At 43.6% G+C, this 23,325-nt stretch overlaps 4 protein-coding genes across 4 annotated transcripts; 3 read left to right on the forward strand and 1 right to left on the reverse strand.

Moving 5' to 3' along the window:
• On the forward strand, nt 1–1,876 carry LOC133915389 (upstream activation factor subunit UAF30-like). Its single transcript, XM_062358531.1, has 2 exons — nt 1–482; nt 1,462–1,876. The coding sequence occupies exons 1-2, from the start codon at nt 162–164 to the stop codon at nt 1,579–1,581; spliced, it is 441 nt and encodes a 146-aa protein (XP_062214515.1). The 5' UTR covers nt 1–161; the 3' UTR covers nt 1,582–1,876.
• Nucleotides 1,877–5,829: 3,953 nt separating this feature from the next.
• Nucleotides 5,830–6,691, forward strand: LOC133915390 (peamaclein-like). Its single transcript, XM_062358532.1, has 2 exons — nt 5,830–6,131; nt 6,220–6,691. The coding sequence occupies exons 1-2, from the start codon at nt 6,041–6,043 to the stop codon at nt 6,411–6,413; spliced, it is 285 nt and encodes a 94-aa protein (XP_062214516.1). The 5' UTR covers nt 5,830–6,040; the 3' UTR covers nt 6,414–6,691.
• A 9,625-nt stretch (nt 6,692–16,316) lies between these two features.
• Nucleotides 16,317–16,985, forward strand: LOC133914112 (peamaclein-like). The gene is made up of 2 exons (XM_062357266.1): nt 16,317–16,432; nt 16,535–16,985. Exons 1-2 carry the CDS (start codon nt 16,345–16,347, stop codon nt 16,726–16,728), a joined length of 282 nt encoding a protein of 93 aa, XP_062213250.1. The 5' UTR covers nt 16,317–16,344; the 3' UTR covers nt 16,729–16,985.
• Nucleotides 16,986–19,003: 2,018 nt separating this feature from the next.
• Nucleotides 19,004–22,125, reverse strand: LOC133915391 (uncharacterized). The gene is made up of 8 exons (XM_062358533.1): nt 21,364–22,125; nt 20,538–20,624; nt 20,411–20,455; nt 20,228–20,323; nt 19,981–20,082; nt 19,631–19,717; nt 19,361–19,428; nt 19,004–19,282 (listed from the first exon to the last, which is right to left on the reverse strand). The coding sequence occupies exons 1-8, from the start codon at nt 21,919–21,921 to the stop codon at nt 19,198–19,200; spliced, it is 1,128 nt and encodes a 375-aa protein (XP_062214517.1). The 5' UTR covers nt 21,922–22,125; the 3' UTR covers nt 19,004–19,197.
• Nucleotides 22,126–23,325: the final 1,200 nt, after the last annotated feature.

Here is a 23,325-nt window from a genome sequence, read left to right on the forward strand (position 1 = left end):
CAGATAAGCTAACCCATGTTTTATATAAGAGAAGAAGAGAAGCTAGTACTGTACTGCACACCCTGCAACGCAAAGTGACACCAAAACCCAAACCCTCGTCCCCCTCGCCATTATCCGAACCCGGACCAAGCCCTAAGCTACGACCACAGAACCGAGCCCAAATGGCGGCCGCCCCCATGCTCACCGCCGCATCGCTGTCCTTCTCCGCGCTCCCGGTCCCGCGCCTCCGCGCTGCCCCTCCCGCCTCCTCCTTCGCTCCGCCGCGCCGCGTGGCTGCCGCACCCGTCGTCCGCGCGGCAGCCGCCTCGTCCAAGTCCCCGGCCGAGGCGGCGCCTTCGGCCCCGAAGAAGAAGAGGGCGACAGGCATCACCTTGCCGAAGCCCGTTTCTCCGGCACTGCAGGCAATCGTGGGCGCCCCGGAGATCCCCCGCACCGAGGCCCTCAAGCGCCTCTGGGCCTACATCAAGCAGCACAACCTTCAGGTTCCCAAACAAAACCCTAACTTGCTTATCCTATATTTGTTGTTTGGTTGGTGGGGTTTGTCTGGATGCACGATTTGAAGCGAGCTCTTACAACCATGGCGGAATGGAACGGCTAATTTATATTCTGTAATAGAGACTTGTAATGGCATGAAACAGGAACTTACGCTGCAGTCTTACGTTCTTTCTTCAAATCGCACAAAATTGTAATTGATGTGGTGTGGCTTTCTTACTGTACATGATTACCGTTTGATGATTTGTAGATGATGTAAATTAAAAGCTTGTACGCTCCATCATATCGTCTATACATGATAATTTTTCAATTAGTTCGATACACGATGTTGGGGTGAATAAAATCTGATGGATTGTCGCATTGTGTTCTTGCATATCGTTTAGCAGATGGTAGGGTGCATGGTTTGATTATCTAATTAGATGGATTTGTAATGCTCTGCTAGGTGGTAGTGAAAATGGCAGGTTTCCATTATACAGTTTCTGTGAATATGTTTGTTGAAAATTGTATGATTTCAGGACTTAGTGTTGTTGCATTTGCCTGCATTTTTTATGGGAATTGTTGCTGTGAATATGAAGACCGGCCTCTTCCCAAATCTATATTCAGTTTGTTTGGTTGTCTGGATCAGGATGAGTTAGAATCCAACCGGCATGCGTTTGTTTGGATTTTGGATAGAGCATGCTATCGATCTTAAACCTCAATATGGAGCTAACTAATGGGATTGAAAAATGGTTTGGATTTTCTTTACTCGTTATCAAGGATTGCTTGTGTCCCAATGTTTGGTAAAATTTGGGCATGTGCTTATTTATGTATGCCATACATTCCTCATAATTCACCCTTTTATGAATTCCATTTTACCATATGGATTCTCATTTTTCACAGTACTGCCTTGCGCTCACTGGAAAATAATTTCTCATTTTCACAGCACACCCTCTTGCTAGTTAGCTTCTGTAACACTTCCTTGTTTTTCAGGATCCTGCGGACAAGAAGGTGGTTGTTTGCGATGAGAAGCTGAAGGTTCTGTTTGCTGGGCGGGAGCGTGTTGGATTCCTCGATATCGCGAAGCTTCTCAACCCTCACTTTGTGAAGTAAAAAGTCTCTTCCATGGAGTTGTGTTAGCCTAGATGGTTTAAAGCTTCTCAAGTCTCAACCCTCAGTTTGTGAAGTGAGAAGTCTCTTCCATGGCGTTGAGTTAGCCTATGGTTTCTAGTGATCATAGACAGTGCGTAGGTTGGTTTTGTTGGCCTGAATTAGCTCGACTTCGTACTTAGTAGGATTATCTAGCTCTTTGCAGACAATGTATTGTGGCCTTGGTGGTAGTTATCTGAATCACTGGATGTCCTTTAACAACCTTCAGCTCGAATGAAGTTAGCGTGTGTGTTAACAAGTGATGTGTTCTACGGTTAAGCATTGCCGAGTCGACATCAGCTTCGTTGCAACGCATAATTGTGCTTTACAGTAGTATATGTTTGTGAATTCTCATCGTACATTGCTTCGATTGGCCAATAAAAAATCTGCATTTGTCTGGCGAATCATGAAACGAGTAGAGTGATTGAACAGCCTAGTCCGAACCAACTGGCGGTCTATTTAGACTAGTCCGGATCTAACTTGGGCCAACATTGGGCCTATACTTGGAAGCATATCAGGCCCATCCAGACTCTCGACCCTGGCCTGGTAGACGGCAACTGACTCACTCAATCTCAGTACAGCTCTTACACAGTTTAAGACCTCCCAACGCCTAATTAGCGCGCGCTGGAAGCGGAAGGAGCAATTTTCTGACAGCGAAAAAACTTTCTTTTTTTGAAAGTTTTACCCTCCTGTAACTTCTCTTTTTAAAAAAAATTCAAAAAAACTTGTCTGACTCACAAGTTTTAAGATAAAAGTTGCCGAGAAAAGTTTTGAGAAAAAAAGTTAACAAAATTTTTTTAGGAAAAATTATCGAGAAAAAGATTTATGTAGACCGCGACTTGGCTTTGAGAAAAGTTTGCACGAGAAAAATTTAGAATAAAATTTCAGGATAAACTTTTTTGAACAAAATTTTTAGCACAATTTTTTAACAAAAACACAAAAAATTTGAAAAAAAAAATTCTAACACAAACTTTAATAAAAAAAAGGAAGTGTGTTGGGCCCCCACCTGAGCCTCTCCCCCGTACGTGACTGCGTACCTCGACAGCCAGTAGGCCACAACAAGCTTATCGTCCGTGACTTCGGACGCGAAAGAGAAATCCGCCCAAATGCCTCGCCACTTCGGCGCTCGACGGTTCGGCCTACACAACTCGAGGCACCATAGTGTATAGAAGAGATCTTGGCACGAACAGGGTAAACGAGTTGTAGATTCGAGGCCGGGTACATATAACTAGGGTAAACGAGTTGTAGATTCGAGGCCGGGTACATATAACTAGGTGAATTGGCGCGTCTATATTACACCTTTTTTTTTTTACAAAACATGACAAAAGTAGACTAAAAAATTAAGTACGCTAATTTTAGGCATCTCAATATTTATTTATGAATTTATTAATATTTAACATATTCATTTAATTATAGAGAAAATAGTATTATTTTTATACATACACATAATTTTAATATGTAGATGACAGTAATACGAACCTAACAAAATTCGTTGCATATTTTTTTTGAGTTTTAGATATTTTTCTGTGCATTTTAGATTATTTTAGCTAATTTATAAATATAACTATTATACCTTTCGCTATTTTTTAGAATTTCCAAAAAAAATATTATACATGTAAATATATAGATACATATATACATACATACATAATATATATATACATATATGTATACATATATATATCTGTATCCATATACACATACGTATGATTTACATAAACAGTACCGTCTTGACCCTTAGAATCGCTGGAATTCTTAGAGGGTATTGATTCTGGCACGCGGTTCGAACCCATTGCTCGCAGACGTTAGACTCCATAAACGCCGATGAACCTTCGGACTCTGCTTGCATCGGCGCCCGTTCCCAGTAGAACTCTGCCATGCTTCTTGGTACGTGTGGGATCGTGGATCAGCAGCAACCGGGCCAGCACCGAATCCGAGTGCATGCACGCGCGCACCAGCCTCCAGCCGCGCGGCTCGGCGCTGCCACCCCCAGCCCCGGACTCCCACGACGCCACCACCACAAGAGGACGAACCAAACCGCGTACGTCGCCGTCGGGCCACCATGCCAGCTCGCACGCGGCATGCGGATCCCACCCTCGCCATCGCTACCCTATCACGTCTGCGTCGCCAAAGCCGACGAGACCGGGCCTATGCCTGCCTCCCCCGCTCCATCCCTTGCGGCGCCACAGCCCACAGATTACTCGGTCGCGGGCATGTGCAGCCGCTGCCATCCGAGCCAGCAGAACAGCGGGGAAGGAAATTTTACGGAACTCGTTTTACATAAAGATTCACTCTTTTATATGTTTATTTTTATTTTTTTTAGTTGCACGTGTCAGTTGTTGAATAAGAAAATAGGATATGAATGAGAGTCTTATAGAGATTTTTAGATAAAGAATCTCATAAAATTTACTTCGGAAATTATCCCACCGCGGTTGCAACGTTGCCGGTTTGTTTTCTGTCTCTGATCCCGGACGTATCGAGCTCGAGCATATCCTGCACAAAGGTGCTTTCATTCTGTTGGACACGCTGTAACCTAGAAACCTACTTGCCTTGTAAGAATAGCATGCAATGTTTTACTTTACGTGCGCGCTCTCATCTTTGGCTCGTGTGCCTGCGTGGTTCTTTTGCTGCCCCGCTGCGACTCTTGCACGCCACAGCTAAGTATGTTCAGGGAGCATGCCGATCGAGTGACTCGCGAATGTTGGCGGCTTAACTACGCATCATCGGCAAGCCCGGTGTACTACTACGAACACGGACATCTCCTGACAAGGAAGCAGCCGTTGAACGTTCAGATGGCAATGAACTGACCTACTCTAATTCATATGAGCTTTGGATTTGAAATGTCATCGCGGTGGAAGGAACAGATGGTGCATGTGCAGTGGAGGGCTGTTCGCGAAGTCTTTAACACATATGCCCACTGTACTTTTACTTCGGTATCACTGGGTACGTCTCCGTCCAGGTGAGAGGCATACGTTGTCGGAAACAAAATCTATAGAAACTTATTCTACAAAAGACTATCTCTTATATATAATAATACGTGTCTTTTTTTTTTCTCATCTTCAGTCTAGCTATTGAATTATAGGATAAATAACACTTGTCCACTTTGCCTCGTTCGTTTCCTCGCCACTAGCTGGAGACTTGTGTGAGAGTGCAACTCTCTAGGGGCGGATTTACGGGTGCATAGTACATCAGTTAAATTATTGTTATTTAGTAATTCATTATATATAATAGTTCATATGACACACTTAGCTCAATAAATCTGGAACACCCGATCATTTTTTTTAAATCCGCCATTGTGACTCTCCGACCCATACTTGAAATCTTGGTTGCCTACCTTACAACGCACAAACGAGATGAGTGTACCCAGATTACTACACATCACTGGGGAAGCTTGAACGCGCTCCATGAGGTCCTGGGTTTACCCCCTATCTCCATGATTCTAGACTTGCACATGTAGTGTTGTAGTACTTGTCTCCTTGTCTCCTTGTTTTGTTTCTAAGGGTTTATTTGGTAGAGCTCTCAGAGCAGTTTTTTAGCTGGAATCAGGGAGGATTCTGTCAAACAGCAGCTTTCAACTTTTAGATCTTTGAGTGAAATCCGTGGGAGTAATTATCTGAAATGAATTAGAAGCTGGGGAGCTGAAAAAAGCAGCTTCCACTGATTCACTTCCCGCACAGAATCACTTCCTCTATATAGTTTATTCTAGATAATCACTTTCAGCCACAGAATTATTTCCACCAGAGAATCATTCTCCGCAGAAAATTTGAATCAGAGAGAGCTCTACCAGGCCCTAACTTTACTCATTCTGGACATACACAAATGACGCTAATCCCACCTACAACGTGAAGCATAATTACTCACGGATTTTACCACAACCATCTGGTGGTTGGTAGGAACAACTTGTGTTGGTGTTTGATCTTAGCATGGCCAAGTGCAGTCACTTAAAAAAGCAAATTCTATAAGATTTTTCTAGCCACGTATCTCTTAATTCAACGGCTAACCTGAAAAGGAGAGAGTGAACACATGTTATCACATAAAATGAAATCTTTTGTAGAATCTGATCCTATAAAATTTGCTTCCGTCACCTAAGCATAATGACCTCCCTTAAAAAAGAAAGGTCTGCCTTTTTGGGTGCCAGTTCACCACACATCAATACAAGCACCATGCCCTGGCCCGGCCTTTCTGTGGGCCTGCTCACTCACACAGGCCACGGGTTAATCCAACATCCCAAAGCAAAGAACTTCTAGCTGCTATCCCCAACTACCCTCCCCTGGCTACACCACCACTGGACATGATGATCACATAAGCCAGGGACGGTTCAGTCCTATAAATCACCCCAAAACCCGAAGTCACTACCTCACTTTATCGCCACCACCCCCAGCCTCACACAAAGCAGGAGTGTAGTGCTAGCATCTTAGGCAAGATGAAGCCTCACACCACCACCACCACCCTGGCTCTCCTCCTCTTCCTCCTCATGGCCTCATCTTCCCTTCAAGTCTCCATGGCTGGATCAAGTTACTCCACATGCATCACTGAAGCTGGCCATTTCTGATGCATTGATACTGATTTCTTGGTATTTACTGTTCTTTTCTCTCTCGGTAGAGTTCTGCGACGGCAAGTGCGCGGTCAGGTGCTCCAAGGCGAGCCGGCACGACGACTGCCTCAAGTACTGCGGGATCTGCTGCGCCGACTGCAACTGCGTGCCGTCGGGGACGGCCGGGAACAAGGACGAGTGCCCCTGCTACCGCGACATGACCACCGGCAAAGGCGACCGCAAGAGGCCCAAGTGCCCATGATTTCTCCGCGACGCGCTCACCTCGCAATCATGCGTACAGAATGAATATGCATCCATGCATGTGTACCGTGACCGATCGATGGATCTACCATGGATGTGTGTCATGTGTGTGTGTGGAGACAGATCTGCATGTCCTGTGCTGCTAGGCATCTCAAGCTAGCTTCTGCCTTTACTAGCTACTACTATGTACACGAGACACGGCATGAGACAGGACATGAAGCTACTAGCTACTACTATGTATACTGGCCAGGTGATAATAATGTTGTGTATTGTAATGAACTGTTGGCTTGGAGATGAGATGGCCAGGGAGTGTCATGTTTGGTTGGAGTAGAGTTTGCTTAGCGCAAATGTGCTTTTAGCATGCAAGTTCCTTTTCCAGGGCGGCATGATAGAAGCATGCATGCGATGCGACGAGCGTCGGTGCAGATGCGCCGGAAGGGAAAATTTCACTAATACTTATGGACATATGAGCAATTAGAATTGCTTATTTATATTAAGATTTATATTAAAAGAGTAGCTGAAAAATCATAAGATAAATAAGAGTATCAACCAATAGATAGATTAGATGGGAGGGATAGCAGAACAGGATAACGTGTGTGTACACCGATGCGGAGTTACCTTTCCCATATGTGTCGAGGGAGCCTACTCTAGTCTTTCAGTTACTCCTGAAATCACTGTAAACTGATGACGACGCGTCAGCAATTTGTTTCTCTCATTGCGATTAAGGTCCTGTTTAGATAGTTTTTTTTAGTTTTCTCTTTAAAAAAAGCCAGAAGCTACCAAGGGGTTAGCTTTTGTTTGTTAAGAAAATAGTTGTAACTAAAATAAATTAGAAACTGAGAAGCAGTTTGAGAGTATCTTTTTTAGCTTTTAGTATACTGAGAAGTTAAAAAATTATATAAAATTAATAACCAAAATTTAACAGATATAGTCACTTTCTTAATTAACCAGAAACTATAAAACAACGTCCAAAAGGCACCTAAGTCTAGAGATGAAGCCTTTGCGGAGTTCGGTCGCTTCTCAAAGTGGGAAGCGTGCGTCCGGTGTATTGTTCCCGTTGTCCTGCTTACAGTGAGTAGTAGCAAGATTGCAAGCTGGTAACCGTATTTCACAGTTACTTTGTTACTCTCCATGATCAACTGCATTAGGCCATCTGGAGATGACCGTATCGGCTAGTCGTATTTTTGTTGGCATTGATTTTGCCGATCCGTTCGTCCGTTTACTTCTCCAACAGAATCGGTTTCCAGTGCTACAGTATTGCGGTCGTAATACTGTAGTAACGGAGAGTTGTTAAATTTGCCGCCGGTTTAGAGGACTCGTATAACTGTGCACAGAGTATGCGTGTGGGTTTAAAGGGAGGAGCAGAGTAATAGAAGGTAAGAAATAGGGTATCTGCTGGAGATAAAAAAAATAGAGAATACTATAATAGTGTTAGGGGATGCTGTAATAATATTATAGATGATGAATTTTTAAAATATCTGCTGGAGATGACCTTAGACAGGGTAAAAAAAATTAGGGAGATGGTAGCAGATTGCATCAAATCTGAATTTGACCGGTATGCAAAGCCAAACGACACGTGTGTGCGCTCATGCTCCAAACAATCATTTGGAGAGTTCAACAAAATTGAGCCGGCTAGGGTGCAACATGCGAGTGTGTGAGGACATGAGTATGGTGCGTATAAGAAAATATAGTATTTCTTATAATAGTATAAGTTTTACGTATCTATATACACACGGTTTATCTTATCCATATGTCCCTATCATCTCATCCATTCATAATTTTTTTAATTTCTTTATATTTTTTCCCACTAATTTCTCTCACGTGAATCTTAACATAAATGAACTGCCCGTGATAAAACCGTGTCTGCACAAGGTTACCTGCAAATTTCGCGTTCAATGTAATAGCGCTTCCACTGTCATCCAAGCGAGCCGAAAAGCGGGAACCAGCGCACTGCGATTGCAACGTGCGTCCGGGGTGGTCAAAAAGAGCATGCCTCTGACAGAAAAGCGCGCGCTCTCAACACTGAAGCAGTTGAACTGACGACAGTCTCCCAGTCGAGCACGCGGGTTGTCGGTTTACTCTGTCTTTGATCCTGGACGTACCGAGCTCGAACGTATCCTCCTACGCAGAAGATGCATGCCTCCGTTCTGTAAGACTGTAACTTGGCTTGCCTTGTAAGAATGGCGTGCATGCTCGTTTTTTACTTCGTGCGCGTTCTCATGTCTCGCCTTTAGTTGGTGCGCGCGCGTGCGTGCGTGGTTCGTTCCGTTCCTGAGTGACTCGATCGGGAACGTTCCAAGCTTGCATTGACGACGACGCGTCGTCGAGCCGCGGCTAGCTTTTTAAAGATAAAGGGCGTTTATGCCAATAAAACTGTCCTGATCTCTGCCTCCACAGATACATCTGGCCATTCTTTATTATAAAAATTCTTACTTTAGTATAGACTCTGTCTACCTAATAGCCTATGACACCAAAACATAGGAGATTAAATGAACAGATATATTTTTTCTTTAAATACTTAGGACTCATTTAGATAGGTTGTGGTTTCAGAGTTTTTGATTAGCTGAGAAAGTGATTGTGTTCGTTGAATTCTAGTTATTGATTTTTATAATAAATTTTTAGTATTTTAGCATACCTAAAAGCTAGAAAAGTTAAACATAACCTATTTCTCAACTTTTAGTTCATTTCAGCTATAACCGCTTCCTCAGTCAGCCAAAAATCACTAAAAAATAGAGCCGGAAGCCAACCATTTGGATAGCTTCTAGCTTTTTTCATAAATATGCTAAAAAAAACTATCCAAACAGTGGGTTAATTTATTGCTAAACCTCCAGCCAAACTTAGCGAATATGTCCATTGTGATGGTCTCAACCGATAACATGCCACCTTCATCACGTCTCTTCCCTCCTCTTTTAGTAGTAGTGATCAAAACCAAATTCAGTGTGTGCTCCTGTAGATAGCCTGTATGGAAGAGTGGTTTGTTTGTTTTTTTGTCAAAAATAACATCATTCTGACTAAGTCAAATTGCCCAATAGATAGTAGCTGCTCTAATCATAATTTGTTTCTTGAGATGTTTATGAATTTCATTTAGCTATGATCCAAACATATTAGCAACATCTGTTGGAGGTCGTATACCAAAAGAAATGTGAACAATTCTCCATATGAACTTTTCAAAATCACAATAAAAAAAGAGATGTTGAATTGTCTCATTACAATAACAAAAACAACATCCTTCATTATCTTGCCAATTTTATCTAACTAAGTTGTTTTCTGTAAGTATCACTCCTTGTGTAAGTACCATAAGAATATCTTTATTTTTAGTGGAAGGTGCAAACACCATAAGAAATTGTTACATTGTATAATGCTAGCATTGATTGTTGCTCTATACATAGTCTGAACTAAAAAATGTACACTTTGATGTAAAAACCAGCTAAAACTATAAGGTTCATCAGTGAGTTCGATGGTGTTTACCTTAGCTATGAGACTATTCTAAGCTTCTAATCTATTCTCAATCAAATGTCTTCGAAAAAGAAACATTGATCGTTTCATAACTAAGGACCTCTGATACAGTAGCATTTTTCTATTAACAACATTATACAAGATGGGATATTTCTTACTGAAAGTGGTCGGACCGAAGCTAACCATATATCCTCTCAGAAACAGATTTGAGTGCCATTTTGTAGTCTAAATTTCTCATGACTAAGAAAAGGATCTCTGATATTCATTAATCCGGTCTAGAATTATGAATCCATTGGTCGTTTCTCCACCTGAGCTATAGTCTTATTACCTAGATATTTCTTTCTAAGTAACTATTGTTATTGTCCATCTTCATTGATCAGTTTTAATAACCACTTTGTTAGGAGTCATTTACTCTGAATGTATAGGTCTTAAATTCCCAAGCCCCCTTGGCCTTTCGGTCTACATAATATATTGCACTTAGCAAGTATATATGTCGAATATCTAACTATTGGGTATATACATATAATGAGTATATCATACACAGACAGGATATGTACAATACATATTAGGTAGCTCCAGATATCACATAACCAAATCAACAGTACCTGATACATCCAGAATCAAGGAAGTACATACTAGGAATGTCTAAATTGTTTTCCAACTTGGAACAATTAGTATCCAAAACAGATCTATCTACTTAGACGTTAAAAAAGACAATTCTCTATCGACTACGACTGGATAGGAGTTAGTACATCACCCCTATATAAGGCAAAAAGGTTGGGGGGACGCAAGCATCAAGACCCTAGCGGAGGAGATATTCGGCAACTTGAGCCTTAGGTTAGATTAGATCCGATCTACTCCTTGTAATAATTTTAGCCACATCGCTTGTACTCGAGATCATCAACATACAGCAGTAACATCCCCCACAGAATGTAGGGTATTACTACAATCGGAAGCCCGAACCTGTATACATCGTGTGCCTCATTTCGTGATCAATCCCTGCATTCAAAGGTACCCAGTCAATTTACGGACACGTTGTCGGGAACTAATCTCCGACAGTTGGCGCGTCAGGTAGGGGCGTTCTTCTGTTTTGTAGGATTAATCATGCCTCGGGCTCCCTTTTGCATCGGATTCTCTGACTCCGGCTTCTACAACCACTTCGAGTTGACGGTGGACATCTTCGAGTCCTCTCCCGTTGACTCCGAAGATCATCTTCGGAACTATGGTTTTCTGTTGGGACGATCAAGGTGGATTGATCCACACCGGTACCCTCAAGTCCAAACCATTGGATGCGTACTGCAAGGTGGGACATCTCGAGTGGGATTCCACGGAGCCTAATGCTCTCCACTGCATGGACACCGACAGCGACGAGGGTGGCGCCGGTGACTCCAACACTAGCCAGAGCAGCCGAACAGATAGATTCGTGTTTATAACCAGAGGAGACGACCCCCCACCGGCTGACCCAATGGTGGTGGATCCAAACGTCATGGTCAACAATGGCGCAGGAATTCCTGAAGATCCGGCGACAACCATTGCTGCCGACGGTACCAGCGCCGAGTTACCACCCGAAACTTCAGCAGCTGGAGCCTTATGTGCACCCGACACGACCCTCCATCGGCGGACCACAGGAGGGCAGATGCCTCCTGGCCTTTCCCGACGACTTTCGTTGGGTGCGTCTCCGCCCGTGACAACCCACGACTCAAGGGACAAGCTCACTCCGAACAGTCACCATGAGGCTTCATCGGCTCAACCGCAACCGAGCCTCGGTAGCGACGTATTCAGTACTCCAGACGCTAACATACAAGGAGCTCATTTGATTCTTAGATCCCTTCCAGAGTTGGATCCGGCGAATCCACTAACTCCTATGATCAACTAAGTCAAGACCCTACTCGATGCAACCTAGATCCAAGTTGCTCGAGCAAACAATCCCTGCAATTCTAGGCCCCCCAGTCGGTACAATCCCGGCTCGAGGAGCCACGGGCGGGAACACTCTCGAGTTGAGGAATCTGACAGGAAGCTCAGGTGGTCAAACCCGAATACGACATTGTGGGCCAAACTGTAGGTGCCCTATCCATAGGTGCAGAAATCATGAAGACCTGAGGAACCGTATTCCTCACAACCGGCATGATCTATATATGGTGATCAAAAACAGTCGTGAGGAACGCCGTGAAGAAGATCGCCACTACTATGACCACAGATCTACAAGATGAGATGGTCGACATGACTCCCCTACTCGAAGAGATAGGCGTGACAGTCCCCCCCCCCACCTCCTCCTAAAGAGTTCGACTAGGGTTGTGAGGATTTCGTACACAAACTTCGGTCAATTCAGTGGCTCGAGAAGTTCAAAGCGGACCCGATCCAGAAGTATGACGGGAAGATCAATCCCAATGAGTGGTTGCAATTCTACACCACTGTCATTCGAGCAGCCGGTGGTGAATACTGAGTAATGGACAACTACCTGTTAACCGCTCTTGATGGACCCGCAAGGTTCTGGTTGCTAAACTTGTAGCCCAACTAGGCAGAACTTAAGGCTCAATTCATAGCTAATTTTCAAGGCACATTCGAGCGCCCAGGAACGGAGAATGACCTTCACCAGCTGCACCAAGGCGATGACGAATCCCTTCGAGATTTCATTCGCCGGTTCAGCGACAAGCGTAACACGATCCTGGACATCTCCGATGAGTCGTAATCATTGCCTTCAAACGAGGTGTTCAGGACACGGATCTGCGTGAAAAGATAGCTGCTCGGAAGATCCATACGGTAAAAGAGCTTTTTGAGTTGACCGATAAGTGTGCAAAACGAGCAAAAGCTCAGGTGTGCGCTAAAAACCTTCAATCTGGTAAGGACAAATCCGAGTCCTTGAAGAGCGGAGGAAAGAAGAATAAACCCAGTGACAAGCGCAAGGGTCCCGATACGACTATAGCCACGGTCGACAGGATTAAATCGCGCAACACTGGGGACAACAAAGGCCTCAATCGAGGTGGAGGAAAGTGGTGTACCATCCATCAAAGCAACCAGCACGACTTCAACGAGTGCTATGTGTTCAAGAAGAAACTTGATGAAAAGATCAAGGTAAATGCTGAGCATGACAATAAGCAGACTAAGCCAAACGTTGAGGGTGATGAGCCCCAGTTCCATGAGGCTGACCACAGTTTGGCGCACATCTTTCAAGGATCTACCACGTATGAATCCAAAAGGCAGTACAAGGCGATCTAACGAGAAGTCAACCTGACCCTAACTGGGCCCACTGGAAACAGCCAATCACCTTTGATCAAACTAACCATCCGACCGCGGTACCACATCCTGGTTGATACCCGGTCGTGGTTCAGCCAACCATACTCAACATCAAAGTTTTCAGAACTCTAGTTGATGGTGGTAGTTCACTCAGCCTCATCTTCTCTAAAACCTTGGACAAGATGGGAATTCAGATATCAGAGATTAGGACAGGAGTCGAGCCTTTCCATGACATAACTCCTAACTCATCAAGCATGTCTCTCGGCCAGATCGAGCTGCCGGTCATATTTGGCACACCCGATAACTTCCGTACAGAAAAGCTGACCTTCGATATCGCAGAATTCGAGACGGCATACAACGTGATCATAGGCCGCCCAATGCTGGGCAAGTTTAGGGTGATGGTTCACTATGCCTACCAAACACTCAAGATCCCGGGACCCAATGGAGTCATTATGGTCAAAGGAGATCAACGCGCATCAATCAAATGTGACAAGCAAAGCTTGGATATAGTCGAACACTTCAGTCGAGCGGCCACCACTCTTAAGGACGCAAACTCTAAGCGTAAAAATCAACAAGGTGTCATCGAGGCCAAAGATTCCAAGCTCGTAAGTCTTACTAGCACTTCTAAATCCGACAACACCGCTAAGGGCAAGACCAACGATGACACTAGCAACAAAAAGACTGATGATTGCGTCAAGGTAGTGCCCCTCAACCCGTCTGAACCATCCAAGACAGTTAAGGTTGGTGCTAATCTTGACCCCAAATAGGAACTCGAGTTTATCACTTCTCTCTAGGCAAATCAAGACGTGTTCGTATGGCAACCGTCCGATATGCCTGGGGTCTCTAGAGAGGTGATCGAGCATCGACTAGCTATTAAACCCGATGCCAAACATGTGGTGCAAAAGTAGCGAAGATTTGCGAAATATAGAAAGCAGGCTATTCAGGAGGAGGTCAATAAGCTCCTAAAGGCGGGCTTCATTCGAGAAGTGTGTCATCCTACATGGCTCGCAATTCCCGTCCTCGTCAAGAAAGCCAATGGCAAATGGAGAATATGCGTCGACTTCACCGACCTCAACAAGGCTTGTCCCAAAGACCCTTTTCCTCTCTCGTGCATCGACCATATCATCAACTCTAAGGCAGGCTGCGCATTGCTATATTTTCTAAATGCCTATTCAGGGTATCACCAAATTAGCATGGGATTAGAGGATGAGGAGAAAACGATTTTTACTACTCCCTTCGGTGTATTTTGTTATGTAAATATGCCTTTCGGTTTAAAAAACGTTGGTGCTACGCATCATACGTGTATTCAAAACTGTCTACAACCCTAAATCAGGCGCAATATAGAAGCATACGTCGATGATGTTGTAGTCAAATCAAAAACTGAAAACGCATTGGTTGATGATCTCAATGAAACGTTCGATAACCTCAAGAAGTATCACATGATGCTCAACCCTAAAAAATGTACGTTCGGTGTGCTGTCCGGTAAGCTTCTCGACTTTCTGGTGTCAAGTTGTGGTATTGAGGCCAACCTGTGCAAAATTGAGGTTTTTGACCAGATGTGGTCACATCACCCACCCTTGTGCCTTCATCCAACGATGAGGGTCCGAAGAGCTCGGACAAGGCATAGTCCGCATACTGCAGATCGACTAGGTCCCCCGCTGATAACAAAGTTTGGGACTACTTCATCGATGAGCCGATGTTGAAGAGGCACCAGAACTCAGATGGAGAGGAGGACAAGAAGGAGGAGGAGGAGGACGACGACGACAACGATGACTACTTCTTTGTCGTCAGGGCCGACCCTATTGGGGCGTGCGGTGAGTGCAGCTAGTGGCCTCTTTTGTGACGACGGTGAACCGACAGTTTTAGGGTTATTTTGCGTGCGCGGCCACACCTTTTGTTTTGGTGTACAACGATTCTAGAGACGAAGAATTATTAGTGACTTAATTAATTATTAATGTGATTAAACCAATGATTCTAGATATTAGTAATATAAAGCTTGGATAAATTATTATTGTAACTGTTTACTTTTTTTTTCAGGATTGAGTATCACAATCGGTTCGTCGCTGGACTCGGTAGTGATAAGTATATCAATCGGTAGATTGGAGTCAAGAACCGAAAGTGATATAAACTATCACTGTCGGTTCATGGATCCAACCGACAGTGATAATGGATATCAGTATTGGTTTCATCATTATCGTTTAATCACTGCCAATTCAAAAACCGGTAGTAATATAATTTTTGAACCGGTAGTGATGACTCTTTCTGTAGTACCGCTTGAGCAATTGTCTTACCACCTAGATATCTGTTTGAAGTAATATTTGCTATACCATATCCTCATTAATTAACTCGAATAGCTATTGGCTAAGCTGACACTTATATCAAATGTCATTTTTTGATCCTCAAACCACCTTGATTCAGCACAGTCTATATATTTTTATGTCAATCACTCTGGTAGAATTTTTTTTAATAGTAATCTATTTTCTAGATAATCCCTCTAGGACCTAAAGAAGGATATCATGAACATAGTAACACTACTTAAAAGGACTAACCTGCTTCGTCGCAAAAAAAAAGGACTAACCTGCCACCACCGTATGATAGATACCTTTTCAGCTACTTTTCTTTTAAATTCTCTCTTACATCATTTTCCAATCCTTATTGCTAAGTTTTCTACTATGTGAATTCTCAAATATCTACAAAGATGTTCACCCTCACCCATCCTACATCCAAGCAGTTGTGTATATTAGTCTTCACACTCTTTTACTTCCCCGCTATGTGCACGTAGTGGTGCTGACGCGTGTCTATGACCTCCCTTAAAAGATAGGTCTGCCTTTTGGATGCCAGCTTGCAACTCATCAATACAACACCATCACGCCATGGCCTTTCTGTGAGCTTCGCTCACACAGACCACAGGTTAGCTGACTCCACAGAACCAAAAATAAAAAATTGAAATAGAAAATAAACTTGTACATGCTATCCTTAACTATCCTGTCCTGCAAAAAAAAATTATTAGACTTAATCTCACAGAAAAATTCTTTTTTTCATGTCACTTAAACTCTTCTTTATCTCAATTACCCATATCAACCGTTAGATAAGAAAAAACTATATACATCAGGATCTTATAAAAATCCTTCAATAAAAAGTCTCATAAAATTTACCCACGCCCACCGAACTTGCCAAGGACGGTCCTATAAATCACCCAAAAACCCCAGCCTGAAGCTCACACAGATAAGCGGCAAGGCAGCATGAAGCTTCACGGCACCACCACCCTGGCTCTCATCCTCTTCCTCCTCCTGGCCTCCTCCTCCCTCCAGGTCTCCATGGCCGGATCAGGTTAAACAGTTCGCACGCACTGGAGCTAGCTAGCTGGCCATTCCTGATGTGTTGATGCTGATTTCCTGGTAACTATTAACTGCTCTTTCCTCTCTCGAGCAGAGTTCTGCGACGGCAAGTGCGCGATCAGGTGCTCCAAGGCGAGCCGGCACGACGACTGCCTCAAGTACTGCGGGATCTGCTGCGCCGACTGCAACTGCGTGCCGTCGGGGACGGCCGGGAACAAGGACGAGTGCCCCTGCTACCGCGACAAGACCACCGGCGAAGGCGCCCGCAAGCGGCCCAAGTGCCCATGATTTCTCTGTGGCGCTCACGGTCGTCACAGGCATGCGTATAGACTAAGTATACACACATGCATGTATACCGTGACTGATCGATCGGCCATGGATGTGTCATGTGTGTGGGCAGATCTGTGCGCTCTGTTGCTAGGTATCTCGAATTCCCGGCCTTTGCTATGTAAATGAGAGCGTGAGACAGGTCGTGGAGCTATGCTAATACTGGCCAGGTGATAATAATGCTGTGTATTGTAATAAAGCCTTGGCTTGGGAGATGAGATGATGGAGTCATGGAGATCGTGCTTAGTCGGACTACAGAGCTTAGTGTGCGCAAATGTGCTTTTAGCATGCAGGTTTTGTGCGAGCTCAGCTCCAGGACGGCATGAGTGTGAAGCCGACGACCTCGGTGCAGATGCGTCGGGCGGGCCTACTTCAGTCGTTCAGTTACTCTTGAAACGAGTACTAAGGGATGTTTGGATGACCATCCACGTTTACGTGGGGTTTGGTTGCCGATCGAGTGGATGGAGCAACCGGGTATCGGGGACTTTCCATAGATTCTGGATGGCTTCGTCCGGTCAAATCGGTCAGATGGAGCCATCCAGTTCACCATCGTCCTGTATAGGTGCGCGTTGTGATTTTTTATTTAACTTATAATTTAATTTGGAAGTATAAAAATGGTCTAAAAATTTTAAACGGTTTTATGAACAAATTAAAGCTAACTAGCAACTTATTTTAATTGGTTTGATAAAAAAATATGACTCAATATTTAATTAAAATTCTCTAAAAAAATTACTTTTATAACTTCTAACAATTTTTAATGTTATAAATAAATTTTTTAAAATCTAAAAATTTTCACTAATATTTTTCTCGTGTGATGTACTATAAGTATGAATAGATCACCATATACACTTTAATTTCGCCAATAAAATAGAAAACTCCCTCCTATTCTAAAAAAAATAGAAAACCAATTTATCATATCCACTCCCATCCCATCAACTAAACAGAAACTGACTCATCTCATCTATCATAACCAAACAAAAAATTATATCATCTGATTCAGAAAAATATAGATAATCATATTCAATTCAACCTTATCCTCTAACCGAAAGAACGTAAGCGTAACAGACTATGACGCGTCAGCTATTTTGTTTCTCTCACCAGCACCACTCAACCGCTGCGGTTGAAGTCTCGAGTTCAAGTCTCTGCCAAGTTTGGTCACTTCCTAGTTGCGTCGCAGGGCACTGGAAGCTCAAAGTGGGAAATGTGGGATCCAGTGTTCCCGTTGCCCTGCCTACAGTGAGTAGTAACAAGTCACTTCTGAAGCCAGTTCCAGCAAACTGCTGTCAAGTATCAACAGGACTGTTAGTTGGAAACCATATTTCACAGTTAATCTCTTACTGAACAAACCACATTCACAGCTGCGTTAAATAGGATGGAAAATTCACGGAGATAGTGCATTTCTTTATTTTTTTAATCAGGAGACAGTCGCATTTCACTTGCACATTGTATGCTTTGGAAGAATGACAACTGAATTTGGCCGGTATGTTCTATGCCACATTTTGGTTGCTGCAAGCCTGCAACCATGACCAAATGACCTGTATGTTGCAGGTAACAACTTGCCCTCTCGTTAGAAGATTGCTACTTTCTAGATGATTGCAATAACTTTTACACTAGTGCACTTTATTATATTGCTGAAATGCAGTTTGATCTCAGAAAAAACAAAGATTAATATTTTCGAGGTGAGCCAACCCGGCCCGATCAACCACGTGAAGCATAGTTACAAACAAGATGCAGCAAGTAAGCACATGCATCCAACCACTTTTGTAAGCTATTTCAACAGTGAAGAGAGAAGATCGCCTTCCCCAATGTCATTGATATCTATAACAAGTTAGTGCTGGAAAGAATAAGACAACAACAAACCACCTAAACTCGTTGAAATATAGCATCACATGTACTGAGGAAGTAAGAAACTAGTTCATGTAAGATAAAATTCCAATACAGCGGCATTGCACATCATGCGACCACAGAAGTTTAGTGGCTGAAGTTTTTCCTCCCAAGTTTTTGTTGTTATTGTTACACATATTTCTCTCAATAAAAACTACACCAGATGCTTCCTGCACTAGAGAGTTCCTCAGGGCTTTCTGGATCAGGTTACATCAGGCCCTGTTTTTGCACATGAAAGTGTAAATCTGGTAGGCCCCTTCGGCCCTTGTAGTCCACCGACTAACAATGGACCCAGTAGTGGAGGCTTGTTAGACGAATCTTAAGTAAAATCTGAACAAGATATAAACGAGGGTGCTGAATAAGGATGGCCCTTCATTTCCCAACTTCTGGCTGCATTTTTATGTGCAACAGATCACTCAAACCCGTCCCACAATTATTCCATTAGATCGATAGATTACAAAATATGCGACCAAAAACTAACGAGAGTACAACAGTCCAGCAACGACTAGAACAATTAGGAACAATGAGAGAAATACAAAAGGAGAATCACTTAAGTAGCATTTCCGCAATCTGAACAGCATTGAGTGCGGCGCCTTTACGTATCTGATCACCACAGACAAAGATGTCCAACCTGCCATTGTGTAGACAATTAGTTCCAAAGTACAAGTAGCGTATAACGACACAATGCTTCTGTTAAACATGGTTATACCCTCGGCTACCATCTTGTGATAAGTCCTGACGAATTCTACCCACAGCTACATCATCTTTATCTGATACCTGGAGAAAAAAAGGTTACTTTTCTTTAGTAAAATCATCAGATCAACTTTTCCCACTGGAACAATGCAGCTCTGTAGATGAAATGAGTGAATACCGATGATGCACAATGGTATCCACTGCACTCTTAGATTTATGGGCATGAATCAAAATAATGAAAATTATGGTAATAAGGTGCATCTTGAAATAAACTATGTCCAGTTACCTCCAGAGGCGTTGGGAAGCGATTGGCAGCACGGTCATCAACAATGGTAACACCAGGAGCTGCTCTCAAAATTTCTCTTGCAGTATCCTTCAAAGTACGTATGCACACAAATTCAGAAGTTGCATAAGTACAACATAAATACAAACAATATAGGACTGAACTAATAGGTGCAAGTATCAATTTGTTTTTCCCGCCACATCCTCAAATTCAAATAAAATGACTGATCTAACCAGATGACAAAGTGGCAGGTACAAAGAAATAATCAACTTAGTGCAAACAATGACAAAGAGAATAGTACGAAACCTCATCAAGTTGTTATGCTAATTAGCCCATAATATACAGACACTAACCTCATCAAGTGGCTTTTCAAACTGTAGATTGACACTTTCAGCATGCGCACGCATCACAGGAACCCGTATGCAGGTCGCAGTTACCTTCACATCCTTGTCATTCTAGGAATGGAGGAGCATAAAGTTAGGAGGCATTTATATTTGCTCAAATTTCACGATGAGAGAATTTTGACGGATAGTAATGCGCAGACTTTCTAACATATTGTTCAGACCAATGGGCCCATGGATAATCAATACTTTCACTTACCCAGATTTTTCTGGTCTCCTTCACCATTTTCATTTCTTCCTCATTATACCCATTTTCAAGAACTGGTGCATTGTGTGAAAATATATTAAAAGCGTACTGCACAAGAGACAACGATATTCAGCATGAAGAGATTATGACTTAATTAATTTGATAAATGTTCAAGGTATTGTAATCCGGAACAACTTGTTGTTTGAAAATGTTGCATGTTGGCGCCTTCCCTTCCAAGACCTAAATAAAGTGTAAAACACTGAGTCTGTAACCAAACAAACATCATAACTGGAAAGAGCAACATAGGGAAGACAAAATTTACCTCCTGAGTCTGCAGTTTAAGTTCTTCCATTGCCGCAGCACCAGCACCACTTGCTGCTTGGTATGTGCTGACAACCATCCTTAACACCTGCCACATTGATAAATCAACAAATTGCAATTAACTTGATTGCAAAGTGCACCCAACAAGAAAACCAAATAAAGAAAACATGTTACAAGAATACTGTAGCTCACACGATACAGATATGTTAACAGCTCAAGCAGAATTGGGCACGGAGATACTAATAACTATACCTAAATCGCCTATGGGTAGTCCCTATTGGCAACCTTAGTACAATTCGTCAATTCCTAATGATCTAACAAAAATCCACAGGTTGTGATATCATCATTCAGAGAATGCATAAAATTCTTCAGAAAAATGCAGAATACTGGAATTTCATGTGCCCTCGAAACATAGATGAATAATGTGCATCTTTGTTGGCTAAAACTTCTTTAGTGGAAGTTTGAATATTCACAAAAACAACCACATATTAGCTGGAAAGTAAGTGATTGTAAATGTTGTCGAATGGTAATTTGATATTTATTTTCAAGCCAAATTAAAAGCACTCAAATCAGATACACCAATATTTGGTTACACGAACTGATTCTTCTATTTGGTTCAAGATATCAGTCCAAAGATGAGATTAATGCTCGATTTCATGCATCTACTATGAAAGTGATTATTCTTTTCGTTACTGTCAGGCATCGCTTCCTTTAAAGTTGTGACCTTTAAGAAATCTTAGAAAAGCAACTATCAGATTAAAAGATGGCCTTTATTCACAAAAAAAAAAAGATGTCATTTTGTCATCCCAAGTGCCAAAAGGTGGTACCTTGGCGTGGCGATGGAGCGGCGTGGCAGCCATGAGGCAGATGATGGTAGAGCAATTCGGATTCGCCACAATAGCACCCTGCCCTAGCCGGACATTCGCCATGGCCTCGGGGTTGACCTCGGGGATCACGAGAGGCACCTCGGGGTCCATCCGGAACGCCGAGCTGTTGTCCACCACGACGGCGCCGCTGGCGACAGCCGCGGGCGCGTATTTCCGGCTAACTCCCCCGCCGGCGCTGAAGAGCGCGATGTCGACGCCGTCGAACGCCCCCGGCGCCGCGAGGTCCTGGACGGTGTACTCGCGGTCCTCGAAGGAGAGGCGCTTCCCCGCGGACCGCTCGCTGGCGAGGAGGCGGAGGCTGCGGTAGGGGAAGTCCCGGTCGGCGATGACGCGGAGGAACTCCTGCCCCACCGCGCCCGTGGCGCCCACGATGGCCACGGAGGGCCCGTCCTCGCGCAGCGCCATGCGGACGGTGGTGGCGGACGCGCGCCGGTGCCGCGCGCGGCCCGGGGACGGCGCGAGGAGGTGCGGGTGGCGGACGGCGGCGGCTGCCTGCATTGTGGCGGCGGCGAGGCTGATCTTGATTAGGGTTCTTGCTAGGGAAATGGCTGCCGGATGGGTGGGGTTTTGTGGGCGTGCACTAATCCGTGGGTCGCGCCGCGCTGGCTTCCCGTTTCGGCCGCGATGGCCCACGGAGGAAGGGGCTCTCCAAAGCCGAGGACAAGTTGATTTTTGCTGGCGTCAAACGGCACCGCCAGCGATTGATTCTGTGTGCCGCCGTGGTCCGTCAGCGGTCAGCCGGACAAGCAATGTGCCGTGGTAGCTACAGTAAAACCTGCTTTTGTCTGTTGTTCGGGCGGATCTGCGGCTGCCTATGCTGTTATAGGAATTTCAGATAGCTTAGTTATAGAGATGTACCACCTGCTATAAGAATTTAAGGTATATTAGGGTGCGTTTGGTTCAAAAAAACATTCCGTTCCTCGTGAGAATCGGTCCTATTCCTTCCAAATGGGTGGGCACGTAGTGATTAGACCTTGAAACACGATGAAATGTTTTGTGTTTTGGGCCTAAGGTCGCGAAACAGGCGAAAGGCAGTTTCGCGAGCGGAACGGCCAAGTTGTTTGTGACACCCCCTCAAATTGTGTTCTATTTGTGTGTCATTGCCACTGGTTTGCAACATTGACTCATTCGCAACGTCTCGTGGCCGGATCTGCCTATTGCAGAACTGCTCGCATTTGCTCCCTGGCCTCGATAACCTGTTCGCCATTGCGGATGCCTTCCTCACCACGGTCGAGGATTAAAGCTTCTCCACACATGATGATTTTGGAAATTAGTTTTCTCCCCTTACTTTCATTACAAAGTTCAATATAGTGGTTAGTTCAGGTGATCAGTGTCAACTCTCTTTGTATTGCCTCACTAGATGATGTAGATGTTGTATGTTGTAGAGTGGCATCCGGTCAATAGCTAGATATGATGTTTGTAATTTGTCTGACTATGAGATGAATAATTAGCACTGCCAAATGTATGCTATAAAGAAATATGAAACTGTTGTAAAACGCATATGTAACTGTGAAACACGTGGTAACTGTTGTAGCATGTAATATTATCATATGGATAATTAGTACTGTGAATTGTACATTATTAGAAGTATGAAATTTTTGAAAGCCTGCATATGTAATTGTGAAATGTCCATTAGAACTCGTGTGTGTTGTGATCAGGTGAAGTGTTAGTTCTGCCCGTGTAGAGGGACATAGTGCTTTTAGTATATTGGTAAGCATAATGGATGTCGTTTTTTTAACATATTGGTACCATATTTGGGGTCATATGACACGGGTAAATTGGTTAATTATACCATTATTATTTCTTTTAAGAAACTGAATCTAATCAACTAGTTAAATGATCTCATAAGTGAATTTGATTCATCAGAGAAATATTAAAAAAAAAACAATTTCGAAATGTTTC

Source organism: Phragmites australis, chromosome 4, assembly GCF_958298935.1.
Source record: "Phragmites australis chromosome 4, lpPhrAust1.1, whole genome shotgun sequence".
NCBI lineage: Eukaryota > Viridiplantae > Streptophyta > Magnoliopsida > Poales > Poaceae > Phragmites > Phragmites australis.